Raw genomic sequence first — 13,262 nt, 5'->3', positions numbered from 1 at the left:
CTCAGAACCGCCATCCTTTATTAAAGAGCTGGCTCCGGCTGATGTTGTGAATAGCTTTAGTGCCTGTTTTGAGTGTCAGGTAGCTGGGACTGGTCCATTTGAGATAACATGGCACAAAGATGCAAAGGAGATCAAACCCAGTGCTAAACACGGCTTCTCCCAGATGAACGACACTGTGGGTCTGGAGGTGCACAAGTGTGACACTGCAGATGTCGGTGAATACCAGTGTACAGTTGCTAATGAGGTGGGAAGCTGTACTTGTAAGACTACGCTAAACCTCAAAGGTTAGTCTAATCAGAATTTCAAATCCACATTTTTTATTCTTTGAGGTAATAACTGACCCTTTACTTAAATATTTCATTGGTTTCCTCTAATAGAACCACCAACATTCACCAAGAGGATTGAGAACACTGCCACTGTTCTAGGTAAAATGGCTGAGTTTCAGTGTGTTGTGGAGGGTTCTCCCACTCTCTCTGTACAATGGCAAAAAGATGAGAACTGGATTTTGGAGGATCCAAAGATTGAGAGAACATTTGAGAACAATGTGGCCACTCTCAGGATTCCCACCTGCGAGGTGACGCACAGCGGAAAATACACCTGCCAGGTGGTAAACGAGGCCGGGCAGGATAAGTGCTTTGCCACCCTGACGGTGCAAGGTATACCTGTGCTTAACTAATCATGGTATTAAAGCTTTCCATGGTCCTAACTTTGTGAGAAACCGTATCAATGTTTGATTTTGTCTTGCATTGTAGAACCTCCTCAGATCACAGAGAAACCTGAAGTGATAAAGGTTACAGTGGGAGATCCCGTCAGTCTGGACTGTAAGGTGACGGGCTCCCCTGAGCTCAAAGTAAAATGGATGAAAGATGGCAGGGTGCTTCAGTCCATCAGACAGCACAAGCTGGTCTTTGAGAACAACATCAGCAGCCTAAAGGTTCAGTCGGCTCAGAAAGAGGACGAAGGAGAGTATGTCTTCGAGGTGGCAAACCACATCAGTAGCTGCACCTGCAAAGTCAATGTGATCATACTAGGTTGGTGTGAAAAACATAAAACTCCTGCGGTACATAGCGACATGTTGAATAAAGCCTGATAACATTCTTGTTATTCTTTTGGTAACAGATCAAGTAATTGCCCCAAGCTTCATCAAACCCCTGGTAGACATGCAGGAGATATTGGGCTCCTTTGTTCAGATATGTTGCAAAATATCTGGTTCCCTGCCCATCTCTGTGGAATGGCAGAAAGACGGGACCAAAATCTCTAGTGGTGTGAAACACAAACTCATTCAGCAGGACAATTCAGTGTCCATTGAAATCGAACAGCTGGAGAGATCTGATGCAGGATCCTACTCTTGCAAACTGACCAACGCAGCGGGAAGTTGTGAATGCAAAGCATCCCTCATGGTTAAAGGTCAGATATTGATCTCCCACATTATTGATCATGCAATCCTAAATCAAAGGTGAGTACCTCCTTTTAACACCGTCCGTCTTGTTCTCTTCAGAACCTCCCCACTTTGTGACACTGCCTGAGTCCCAGGCGGCTCTACCAAATGGCACTGTACGCTTCAAAGGCACATTTAAGGGAACGCCTCCTTTCACGGTCAAATGGTTCAAGGACGACTCAGAGCTCATGACCGGGCCCACTTGTTTCACAGGGCTGGAGGGCCTGTCGTGCTTCTTAGAGCTCTATTCAGTGGGCGTCACCCAGAGTGGAGTTTACTCTTGCCAAGTCAGCAACGACGCTGGCTCTATACGCTGCAGTGCAGACTTGACAGTCAAAGGTTGGACTTGCATCTTTTGAATCAACTCTTGCGTGGCTGCATTTATCTCACATCTGCATCGCTGGCTAAAACTAGTGATTCTCTGTCACATTTTTACAGCTTTCGCAGAACTTTCATTGTTTCTATATTATTCATAAGCTTTGTCACTGCTGCAGCTTCCCATCAAGAAGTGTTTGTTGTCTTTTGTGATGCACTTGCGTTTTCCACAACCATCCCGTCTCTACTGCTAACCCCATCATTGTCAGCTCATCTGCTCACCTCCTGCCTGTTGTAACAATCTAGTTTAAGTGCCCCTACATCTCCCAGCAGCTAATATGTCTGTATTTTGGCTTTCCAGAACCACCCGAGTTTGTGCTGAAACTCCCTGCCATTAAGTTTGTGAAGCAGGGTGAGTCACTCCGACTGGAGTGCAAAGTCAGTGGCACTGCCCCTCTGAAAGTGACCTGGTACAAACAGGACACCAAGGTCACAGATGGGGGCAACTACAGGACATCATTTGTTGACTCAGTGGCAGTCCTGGAACTGCTCTCTGCCAGCTTTGATGATGATGGAGTTTACACCTGTGAAGCTCAGAACGATGCTGGCAGCGTCAGCTGCAGCACCACACTTACCGTTAAAGGTCAGCCTCTCACTGACTTCCTAATCATCATTTATCATTCATGGTCTGACTTTCTGATGCACTGGCAGTTCAGTGTGTTGTTGAAGATTTGGTTTAGGTTTGGTTGTATTGCTTAAAGCTGGAATACGTAACATTCTTCTTTCGTCCTTTATATATCCATCCGGTATGGTGGAGTATCGTCAAATGCTCAAGCTCGCAACTTGGAGACTCATTCCTTTTTCTGCTGTTTAGAAATGTTCATCAGCTTGTCGGTTTGCCCCTTTGTTTGGGAAATGCAATTAAAACATGCTGGAACCTTTTGAGTCAGATAAACTGCTGGATACACAATACCTCAGCCATTTTAGCTGTAGTTCCAACAGCATTCCTGTCCTTGTAGTTCCAATAAATTTCCATAACACGGCCATCAAAAGTTTCAACTCCTTCATTTTAACTTCAACAACATTCCACAATAATTTCTCCATGTTAGGTGTATTCGTTAGAAGTTCCGCCATCTGGACTACAGTCCCAACAAACTCCACATCGATTATGTCTCAGATTTAGTTTCAACACAGACTCAGCAGCCTAGACTGCAGTTCCACAACTTTGTCATCTTAGACATGGTTCCAACAAACTTCCTTTCCAACTCCACCATCTTAGACGTAGTTCCAACAAACTTCCTTTCCAATTCCACCATCTTAGACATAGTTCCAACTTCCTTACCAACTCCACCATCTTAGACATAGTTCCAACTTCCTTACCAATTCCACCATCTTAGACGTGGTTCCAACAAACTTCCTTACCAACTCTACCATCTTAGACGTAATTCCAACAAACCTCCTTTCCAATTCCACCATCTTAGACATAGTTCCAACTTCCTTACTAACTCCACCATCTTAGACGTAGTTCCAACAAACTTCCTTACCAATTCCACCATCTTAGACGTAGCTCCAACAAACTTCCTTTCCAATTCCACCATCTTAGACGTAGTTCCAACAAACTTCCTTACCAATTCCACCATCTTAGACGTAGCTCCAACAAACTTCCTTTCCAATTCCACCATCTTAGACATAGTTGCAACTTCCTTACCAACTCCACCATCTTAGACGTAGTTCCAACAAACTTCCTTTCCAATTCCACCATCTTAGACATAGTTCCAACTTCCTTACCAACTCCACCATCTTAGACATAGTTCCAACTTCCTTACCAACTCCACCATCTTAGCTGTAGTTCGATCAAACTTCCTTACCAACTCCACCATCTTAGACGTAGTTCCAACAAACTTCCTCACCAATTCCACCATCTTAGACATAGTTCCAACTTCCTTACCAACTCCACCATCTTAGACGTAGTTCAAACTTCCTTTCCAATTCCACCATCTTAGACATAGTTCCAACTTCCTTACCAACTCCACCATCTTAGACGTAGTTCCAACAAACTTCCTTTCCAATTCCACCATCTTAGACATAGTTGCAACTTCCTTCCCAACTCCACCATCTTAGCTGTAGTTCGATCAAGCTTCCTTACCAACTCCACCATCTTAGCTGTAGTTCCAACTAACTTCTTTACCAACTCCACCATCTTAGACGTAGCTCCAACAAACTTCCTTTCCAATTCCACCATCTTAGACATAGTTGCAACTTCCTTACCAACTCCACCATCTTAGACGTAGTTCCAACAAACTTCCTTTCCAATTCCACCATCTTAGACATAGTTCCAACTTCCTTACCAACTCCACCATCTTAGACGTAGTTCCAGCAAACTTCCTAACCAACTCCACCATCTTAGCTGTAGTTCCAACAAAGCGTACAGAGCGTGACAACACATGCAATGTTACGGGTTTCAGCTTTAAGATTGCGTCATGGATTCTTTTCCCGTCTATGCCTTTTTAACAGTTTCCTAATCTTTTTGTAGACCCCCCATCTTTTGTCAAAGTACCTCAGCCCGTTGAAGGGCTGAAGGGTAAGGACGTGAGTCTGTACTGTGAGATGAGCGGTACAGCTCCGTTCCAGATCACCTGGTTCAAAGACAGGAAACCTCTGATGGAGAGCAGGAAGTTTAAGATGGTGAGCGAGGGCAGCTTGGCTACGCTGCATATCATTGGGATAGAGTCTTCGGATGCTGGCGAATACGAGTGCAAGGTGTCAAACAGTGTAGGAAGTGACACCTGCAAGACGTCAGTTAAACTCAGAGGTCAGTAGAAATTGCGTTCGTCTCAAATGAAAATCAGAATTTCAGATTAGATTTTCAGGTAACTTTGTCACCCTGCTGACTTTCCCTTTTGCGCTGTTTGTCTCCTCTCTTCAGAGCCGCCGTCGTTTGTGAAGAAACTGTCAAACATGACGGTGATACTGGGAGAGGAGGTGATCCTTGTGGCCACTGTTAAAGGCTCTGAACCCATTACTGTGTCCTGGGTTCAAGACAAGGATCACATTCTCAGGGACGGTGACAACAGGAAAATCACCTTTGAGAACAACATGGTCGCTCTTAAAGTCTTTAAGGCTGATGCAACCACGGCAGGCAAATACACCTGCCAACTCAGAAACGATGCTGGGAGTGTGGAGTGTTTCGCTAACTTGACTGTTCTAGGTTTGTAATCATATAATTCTCTCTTTCTCATGCAGTTTTTTTTTCCCCCTTCCTTCGTCCTGCAGGTTTGATTAAGAACATGTTCTGCTTCTTCTCTGTTCATTCCAGAACCTGCTAAGATAGTGGACAAGCCCGACGCTCTGAGCGTGACGGCGGGCGACATCGCCGCCCTGGAGGTCAAAGTGTGTGGAACCCCCGAGCTGACACCGAAGTGGTTCAAGGACGGTGTCGAGCTGGCCTCCGGGAGGAAATACAAAATCTCATTTTCTCAGATGATTTCCAGCCTGAACGTCCTCTCTGCTGAGAAAGTGGACTCGGGAGAATATACATTTGAGGTCATGAACGAGGTCGGGAAGGACCTGAGTAAAATTAATCTCACTGTTTTAGGTTGGTGTCCTCTTCCTTCTTTGATGACTGGGTATTTACAAGTTAGTGCCAATAGGATACCTGAGATTTAGTAATAATACCAACATATCTTCTCTCTATGTTCTTTTTTATATCTTACTTACTTTTAACAGGGATTTTCTTCAAACAATGGTAGTTCTAGACCAGGGGTCACCAACCTTTTTTAAACTGAGAGCTACTTCAAGGGTACCGAGTAGTACGAAGGGCTACTTATTTGATACAAACTTCCTGAATAACAAAGTTTCACAGATCACCTTTTAATAATAATAATATATGTGAAGAGACTGTTTGATCACATGTCAGTTAATTATTCCTCACAATAATTATTAAGAATGATTTCCACAACAATGATGGTATAGCCACGCATACATATTTAAACATGCAACTTTTATTTCTGTTAATCTGTTTCAACATTTGAAAGTCAGAGGTATCACATCTCTGATATTTTTGTATCATCACATGATTAAAGCCGGTTACTTTTGCACATAGCGCCTGCTGGTGAATGATCCAGTGGTAATGTAGACATTTTGCGAAGTCTGGGTCACCTTTGCATTGCGCAATGAAGCCTGCATGCTGGCCCGTCATCGCTGGAGCCCCGTCTGTTGTCACCGACACCAGCTTTTCCAACGGTACCTTTTTCTCCACGAAGAAACTAGTAACCAGTCTCGTCTATAGCCGAGCGGGGGATCCAACCCTCCGAGGCGTGCGAGCGTCTTCGGGCGCCCGCGTTCAAACCTCTAGTATAGGCCTTTTCGGTCGGATTGCGTTGCCTCGCCTCTTCCCCCGCCACCCCTGAGTTGTTGCCCCGCGGCCTGTTCCGAGGATTTACAGACCTGACGACGGGGTGCGCTCGCGGCACGCGTCTGGCGCTAAAGGGAAGCGCCCGCGATTCGGAACCTGAAAACCTAGTGCGGTGGCCTCGTCCTGGCTGTCCACCGTGCGCCTCTGGGTACCCAACTCTCTTATGACAAGAAATATTGTCATTTTAAAATCTACACTAATGCAAGCGTTTTTGATTAAAAAAGAACAGCAACTACAATTTTAGACGGAGCTCCAATGGTGACTAGTACTATTTTTAGAACATGTCTCGCGGGCGACTCACGTGGTCCCTGCGGCCAACAGGGTGCCCGCGGGCACCGTGTTGGCTACCTCTGTTCTAGACAATTTCAATTGCCGGGGGGGGGGGGGGGGGGGGGGGGCAGACTGGGACCACCTGTGCTTTTAGGAGAACCAAATACATTAAACACAACTTACATACCAACACCACCTTATGTTTGGTTCTTCAAAAGACTAACGAGACACTCATTCAGTGTTAACATACATTATATTCATTACTGTTTCTCGTCCCAGGGGATTAATGCGGGTTGAAAAAACGTACAGTAATATTGGCCATATTTTGGGGGCTAGAGAGCCACTGGTCTCCCTTAGAACCACAGGAGAACCCTTAGAAGTTCTCAAATGTTAAATGTTTCAAAACAAGGAGCCACACATGAACTTCACCTAAATAGCACCCTAAAGTTGGCACAATTTTGATTAAAATCAGGAACTATCTGATTAAAGAATGAGCCAACAAGTTTATATTCTGACCAGATATTCAGTGTTTACTGTGGTCATACCAGCCCTGTTAATGACAGCACATTGACTCTTGTGTTCGTCCTGATGCACCGCTAACATCTGGTTTCTCTCCCCAACAGATAAGATCATACCTCCAACATTCTCTAGGAAGTTGAAGGATTGCAACACGGTCGTTGCAGCAGCTGGAGAGATGGAGTGCAAAGTGTCGGGCTCCCCACCTTTTACCATCTCATGGTACCACGATGGGGAGGAGATACAGAGCAGACCCAACTATGAGATCGCTTTCAGTAACAACAGCTGCACGCTCAAAGTGTCCACGCTGAAGCTGTCCGACTCTGGAGTGTATAAATGTAAAGCCGTCAACAAGGCGGGATCCAGCGACACCACAGCCGCCTTGGTCGTAAAAGGTCAGAAAGACATTCTGATGTTAATGATTTAATGAGGCAGAGTTTTACTATGAGAGCTGATGTTTCTGGATTAATGTTACTGCTGAGAAAAATGTACTATATGTACCTCTGAGGTGTACTACAGTATAAAGTACAATATGTACCTCTGAGGTGTAGTACAGTACAAAGTACAGTATCTACCTCTGAGATGTAGTACAGTATAAAGTACAGTATCTACCTCTGAGATGTAGTACAGTATAAAGTATAATATGTACCTCTGAGATGTAGTACAGTATAAAGTATAATATGTACCTCTGAGGTGTAGTACAGTATAAAGTACATGTACCTCTGAGATGTAGTACAGTATAAAGTACTATATGTACCTCTGAGGTGTAGTACAGTATAAAGTACAATATGTACCTCTGAGATGTACTACAGTATAAAGTACAATATGTACCTCTGAGATGTAGTACAGTATAAAGTATAATATGTACTTGTGAGGTGTAGTACAGTATAAAGTACAATATGTACCTCTGAGGTGTAGTACAATATAAAGTACTATATGTACCTCTGAGATGTAGTACAGTATAAAGTACAATATGTACCTCTGAGATGTAGTACAGTATAAAGTACAATATGTACCTCTGAGGTGTAGTACAGTAAAAAGTACTATATGCTGGATGAAACCAGGTTAAACATTCTTGTTTCAGTTCCGTGACATATTAGAGTCAAAGGTTTCTACAGAGAGGAGGTTATTATGTATTTGTATCACTTCATAAATCAACAGACATGTTTTTAGTAATCAAATGTAGAAATCAGAGTCTGAATGATCTGTAGAATCCTTCAGAATATAGAGAGGAATTGATTAGTCTTAGAGAAAACCTCCTTCAGTAAAACCAGTACCTCCGGATCCACCAGAGTCCACCATGCCTGACCCATCTCTGTCCTCCGGTACCCAGAACCCCCATCCTTCGTGGTGCCTCCTCAGCCGGTGGAGGCCATGCCAGGCTCAGACGTGACCTTCTCCGCCATGGTGAAAGGCAGCGCCCCCCTCAGGCTGAAGTGGTTCAGAGGAGCCCAGGAGATCCTGTCTGGACGAGGATGTGACTTCTCCCTGAAGGACAACCAGGTCCTGCTGGAGCTCTTCAGGGTGGACGGGTCTCACGCCGGAGAGTACACCTGTCAGATCCTCAACGACGCCGGCAAGGAGAGCTGCCCCATCAACCTCACCGTCAAAGGTCAGTGTGTTTCAATGGAGTGAGGCGTGGACCACAGCTGGAGGAGGTGGGAGGAAAAGAGACCAGCAACGTGGACTCCATGTCCCGGTCTGCTTAACAAACATCAGGGGACCTAAATGATCATTATTGAAGAAGACTTTCATCTTTCCGACGGTCTTTGAACACAACATGTGTGACAATATCTTCCGTCAGAAAAAGGAACAAAACGAAGCTTAAAATAGCTTCATTTCATCTAAAACATTTTATTCTTCATGTTCTCATTTAAAATAAACCTTCTGCTTCAACCAGATTGTGTAAAAACATTACAGTGTGAGCTGAGGAGAGGAGGAGAGGAGAGAGGAGAGGAGGGGAGAGGAGAGAGAGGAGAGGAGAGAGGAGAGGAGAGAGGAGAGGAGAGAACGGAGGAGAGAGGAGAGGAGAGAGGAGAGAGGAGAGGAGAGAGGAGAGGAGAGAGAGGAGAGAGGAGAGAGGAGAGGAGAGGAGAGGAGAGAGAGGAGAGAGGAGAGAGGAGAGGAGAGGAGAGGGAGAGAGAGGAGAGGAGAGAGGAGAGGAGAGAGAGGAGAGAGGAGAGAGGAGAGGAGAGAGGAGAGGAGAGGAGAGAGGAGAGAGGAGAGAGAGGAGAGGAGAGAGAGGAGAGAGAGGAGAGGAGAGGAGGAGAGAGAGGAGAGGAGGAGAGAGAGGAGAGGAGGAGAGAGGAGAGGAGAGGAGAGGAGAGGAGGAGAGGAGAGGAGGAGAGAGGAGAGGAGGGAGGAGAGAGGAGAGGAGAGAACGGAGGAGAGAGGAGAGGAGAGAGGAGAGAGGAGAGGAGAGAGGAGAGGAGAGAGAGGAGAGAGGAGAGAGGAGAGGAGAGAGGAGAGGAGAGAGAGGAGAGAGGAGAGAGGAGAGGAGAGGAGAGGGAGAGAGAGGAGAGGAGAGAGGAGAGGAGAGAGAGGAGAGAGGAGAGAGGAGAGGAGAGAGGAGAGGAGAGGAGAGAGGAGAGAGGAGAGAGAGGAGAGGAGAGAGAGGAGAGAGAGGAGAGGAGAGGAGGAGAGAGAGGAGAGGAGGAGAGAGAGGAGAGGAGGAGAGAGGAGAGGAGAGGAGAGGAGAGGAGGAGAGGAGAGGAGGAGAGAGGAGAGGAGGGAGGAGAGAGGAGAGGAGAGAGAGGAGAGGAGGAGAGAGAGGAGAGGAGGAGAGGAGGAAGGAGAGGAGAGGAGGGAGGAGAGGAGAGGAGAGAGGAGAGGAGGGAGGAGAGAGGAGAGGAGAGGAGAGAGGAGAGGAGGAGAGAGAGGAGAGGAGGAGAGAGAGGAGAGGAGGAGAGGAGGAAGGAGAGGAGAGGAGGGAGGAGAGGAGGAGAGAGAGGAGAGAGAGGAGAGGAGAGGAGAGAGGAGAGGAGGAGAGAGGAGAGGAGAGGAGAGAGAGGAGGAAGGAGAGGAGAGGAAGGAGGAGAGGAGAGGAGGAGAGAGGAGGGAGGAGAGAGGAGAGGAGAGGAGAGAGAGGAGAGGAGGAGAGAGAGGAGAGGAGGAGAGGAGGAAGGAGAGGAGAGGAGAGGAGGAGAGGAGAGAGGAGAGGAGGAGAGAGGAGAGGAGGGAGGAGAGAGGAGAGGAGGGAGGAGAGGAGAGGAGGAGAGAGGAGAGGAGGGAGGAGAGAGGAGAGGAGGGAGGAGAGGAGAGGAGGAGAGAGGAGAGGAGGGAGGAGAGAGAGGAGAGGAGGAGAGAGGAGAGGAGGAGAGAGAGGAGAGGAGGATAGGCTGGAAGTAGAGGATGTAGAAATGTAAATATTAAAACACGTAGAACCAACATTTTCTTCCAACATTGGTTGTAATACTTATGGAAACATGTTGGATGTATAGATTATATTGATTTTCAATTTTTGTAAAATAAATAATCAAAGACAGTCAGTTTGCATTTTTTCTGTGTTCTGGTTCTGTGTGTCCTCTCATAACCTCCTGGTTCTGGTTCTGTCCCTCAGAGCCGGCAGCCTTCTCTAAGAAGCTGAAGGACGTGTCGGTGGAGAAGGGTAGAGCCTTGACGTTGGAGTGTTCCTACTCTGGGACTCCTAAGATCACGGTGACCTGGTTCAAAGACGGCCAGCAGATCTTCGCGTCCTACAAATACAACGTGACCACGACGGAGACTTCCTGCATCCTCGAGTGTCTGAGCACCGACGACAAGGAGGCGGCGGGAAAATACTCCTGTGAGGTTTCCAACGACGCCGGAAAGGACACGTGTGACGCAACCGTGTCCATCCTCGGTAAGTTCTTCTTCTCCTGGAGAGATTCTCCCATAGAACCCTATCATGATACCATGACGGGTACACAGATACACTTATGAGAAACTCTTTAATGAATGAACTCATCAAATGAAACTTTGCCATCGTATTGATCAATCAGGAAATACTATTGATGTCATCATCAGCATCCAGACTTTGGACCTTTTCAGAATAAAACAACCTGCTGATTTAAACGATGGACGGATGTCATGACGTTGATCCAAACTTGCAAAAATATATAGACATCTCAGAATTTATGATTTTAATTTGAGAGAAATTAAGATTCATTTCTCACGGAAGTATGATTTTATAATCTCAGAGAATATATTTACAACTTTAATCTCGTAAATTCAGATTTTTGTTCTTGTAATAAATCCGTCCAGAGCCGTGTTGTGCCGGTCTGTGCAGTACCTGTGTTGACCACCAGGTGTCAGGATTCTCACCGGTGTGGCCTGTTGTTTGTCCCCTCAGAGCCTCCGTACTTCGTGGAGTCCCTGGAGCCCATGGAGGTGACGACAGGCGACGGCGTGTGTCTCAAGTGTCAGGTGGCGGGCACACCTCAGATCAAGGTGTCCTGGTTCAAGGCCGACGGCAAAGTCCGGTCCAGCCCCACCTGTAAACTGGAGTATCTGAAGGGCGTGGCCTGTCTGAAGCTCAGCAAGGCCGCCAAGGCCGACGTCGGAGAGTACACCTGCAAGGCGGAGAACCAGATAGGCTCCGCCTCCTCCACCTGTAAACTCAACGTGCTAGGTGAACACCTGACTCCTTCTGCCCACATTCACACACAGGTTCACTGTTGCTCCTCCCATCAGGATACGGGGACGTTCGTACCGTTTCTTTATGAGCAGCAGCTGGTTTATCTGATCAGAATCAGATAAAAGACACAAAATATAAGTACAAATCAAGTAAGAATCAAACAAAGAAAGTGTCGACAGGTGATGTTTACAGAAAGACTTTCATCTGTGAATACACTGAGCGCTTCTTAGTCATAGTAATGTCACTTTATTTATGTTTCATGTAGAGACCAACATTCACTGCTTCATATATCATTATATTCAGATTTTTATAGATTTTCATGCAGACAGACTCATTTAAATTCATTTTCTTATTTCTTCCAATAGTGAAACAACAACCCTGAACTCTGCTATGATCATATTCAGATTTTATTGATGGGTATCTTTCATATTTGTCTTATACTTTGGGTTGCTGGCAGCTTCATATTCTGTTAAATCATCAGAGTGAGACGTGAGACACTGAGCATGTGGACAGAGACAGAAACTCTAAAAGGTTAAATCCTCTTTGAAAAGTACAAACTACCATCAATGGTGGAAGTAATTATATATAAAGAAAAAGTACCAATACAACACTGTACAATACTCCATTAAGTTCTGAAATGCAAATGTTACTTAAGTAAGAGTATAAGCAAAAGTATTAACAGCAAAAGTATTAAGGGTAAAAGTAGTAATTTTAACTATTTTATACACTGTAAAAAACACTGTAGCCTAATGTAATGTCCGTGTTAAGTAACTGGTAAACAGTTATTGTCAGATAAACGTAGTGTAGTAGAAGTATAAAGTATAAATACTAGTAAAGTTGTACTTGAGTATATGTACTTGAGTAAATGTACCTCCACCACTTCTTCCTATAAATAACTCTTGATCCATCTGAACTCGTCCAGCGGCCAAAACGCCGCCGTCCTTCCCGAAGAAGATCACCAGCCTGCAGCAGACCGAGGGTCTGCCGGTCCGCTTCGAGTGCCGCGTCGCCGGCTCGTCGCCCATCGAGGTTTCGTGGCTGAAGGACGGAGAGCCGCTGAGGCCGGGAGCCGAGTTCTCCACGCTGTACGACGACAACACCGCCGTGCTGGAGATCAGCCGTGGAGAGATGAGGCATTCTGGGGAATACACCTGCGTGGCCAACAACAGCGTGGGCTCGGCCTCCTGCAGAGCTAAGCTCACTCTCCAAGGTCTGTACCGCGTGCTGATTGGCTGGTGGCATGGTCAGGGTTTAAATACTGGAGGAGGTTCAGAAAGTTCATGTTTTAGGGTCAAAGAGATTCTTCTGTTTCATTACTGAACCTCGTCAAACCTGTGACCCCAATTTAAGATCTAAAGATACCCTTTAAGTCACCTCACTTTACTTTACTTTACTTCACTTCACTCTACTCTACTCTACTTCACTTCACTCTACTCTACTCTACTTCACTCTACTCTACTCTACTCTACTTTACTCTACTTTACTTCACACTACTTTACTCTACTCTACTTTACTCTACTTTACTTCACTCTACTTTACTCTACTCTACTTTACTTCACTCTACTCTACTTCACTCTACTTCACTCTACTCTACTCTACTTTACTTTACTTTACTCTACTCTACTTTACTCTACTTTACTTTACTTTACTTTACTTTACTTTACTTTACTTTACTTCACTTTACCCCTTATCTT

At 45.7% G+C, this 13,262-nt stretch overlaps 1 protein-coding gene across 1 annotated transcript in view; it reads left to right on the top strand.

Annotated features, from left to right (window-relative positions):
* Positions 1-13,262, top strand: part of LOC142971622 (titin-like) — a 212,089-nt gene that overhangs the window by 55,571 nt on the left and 143,256 nt on the right. Inside the window, exons 52-65 of the mRNA XM_076112200.1 lie at positions 6-284; positions 378-656; positions 753-1,031; positions 1,120-1,407; positions 1,499-1,777; positions 2,115-2,396; positions 4,287-4,565; positions 4,680-4,961; positions 5,070-5,348; positions 7,061-7,348; positions 8,287-8,565; positions 10,513-10,794; positions 11,284-11,562; positions 12,491-12,778. Of these exons, the coding sequence (XP_075968315.1) occupies positions 6-284; positions 378-656; positions 753-1,031; positions 1,120-1,407; positions 1,499-1,777; positions 2,115-2,396; positions 4,287-4,565; positions 4,680-4,961; positions 5,070-5,348; positions 7,061-7,348; positions 8,287-8,565; positions 10,513-10,794; positions 11,284-11,562; positions 12,491-12,778 (3,942 nt within the window). The remainder of the gene's footprint in view (positions 1-5; positions 285-377; positions 657-752; positions 1,032-1,119; positions 1,408-1,498; positions 1,778-2,114; positions 2,397-4,286; positions 4,566-4,679; positions 4,962-5,069; positions 5,349-7,060; positions 7,349-8,286; positions 8,566-10,512; positions 10,795-11,283; positions 11,563-12,490; positions 12,779-13,262) is intronic.

The sequence above is a fragment of the Anarhichas minor genome, unplaced genomic scaffold (assembly GCF_050575085.1).
Source record: "Anarhichas minor isolate MPS153535 unplaced genomic scaffold, ASM5057508v1 ptg000048l, whole genome shotgun sequence".
Taxonomy (NCBI): Eukaryota; Metazoa; Chordata; class Actinopteri; order Perciformes; family Anarhichadidae; genus Anarhichas; species Anarhichas minor.
Note: the sequence above shows the minus strand (reverse complement) of the source record. Positions and strands in the feature narration are given on the sequence as shown.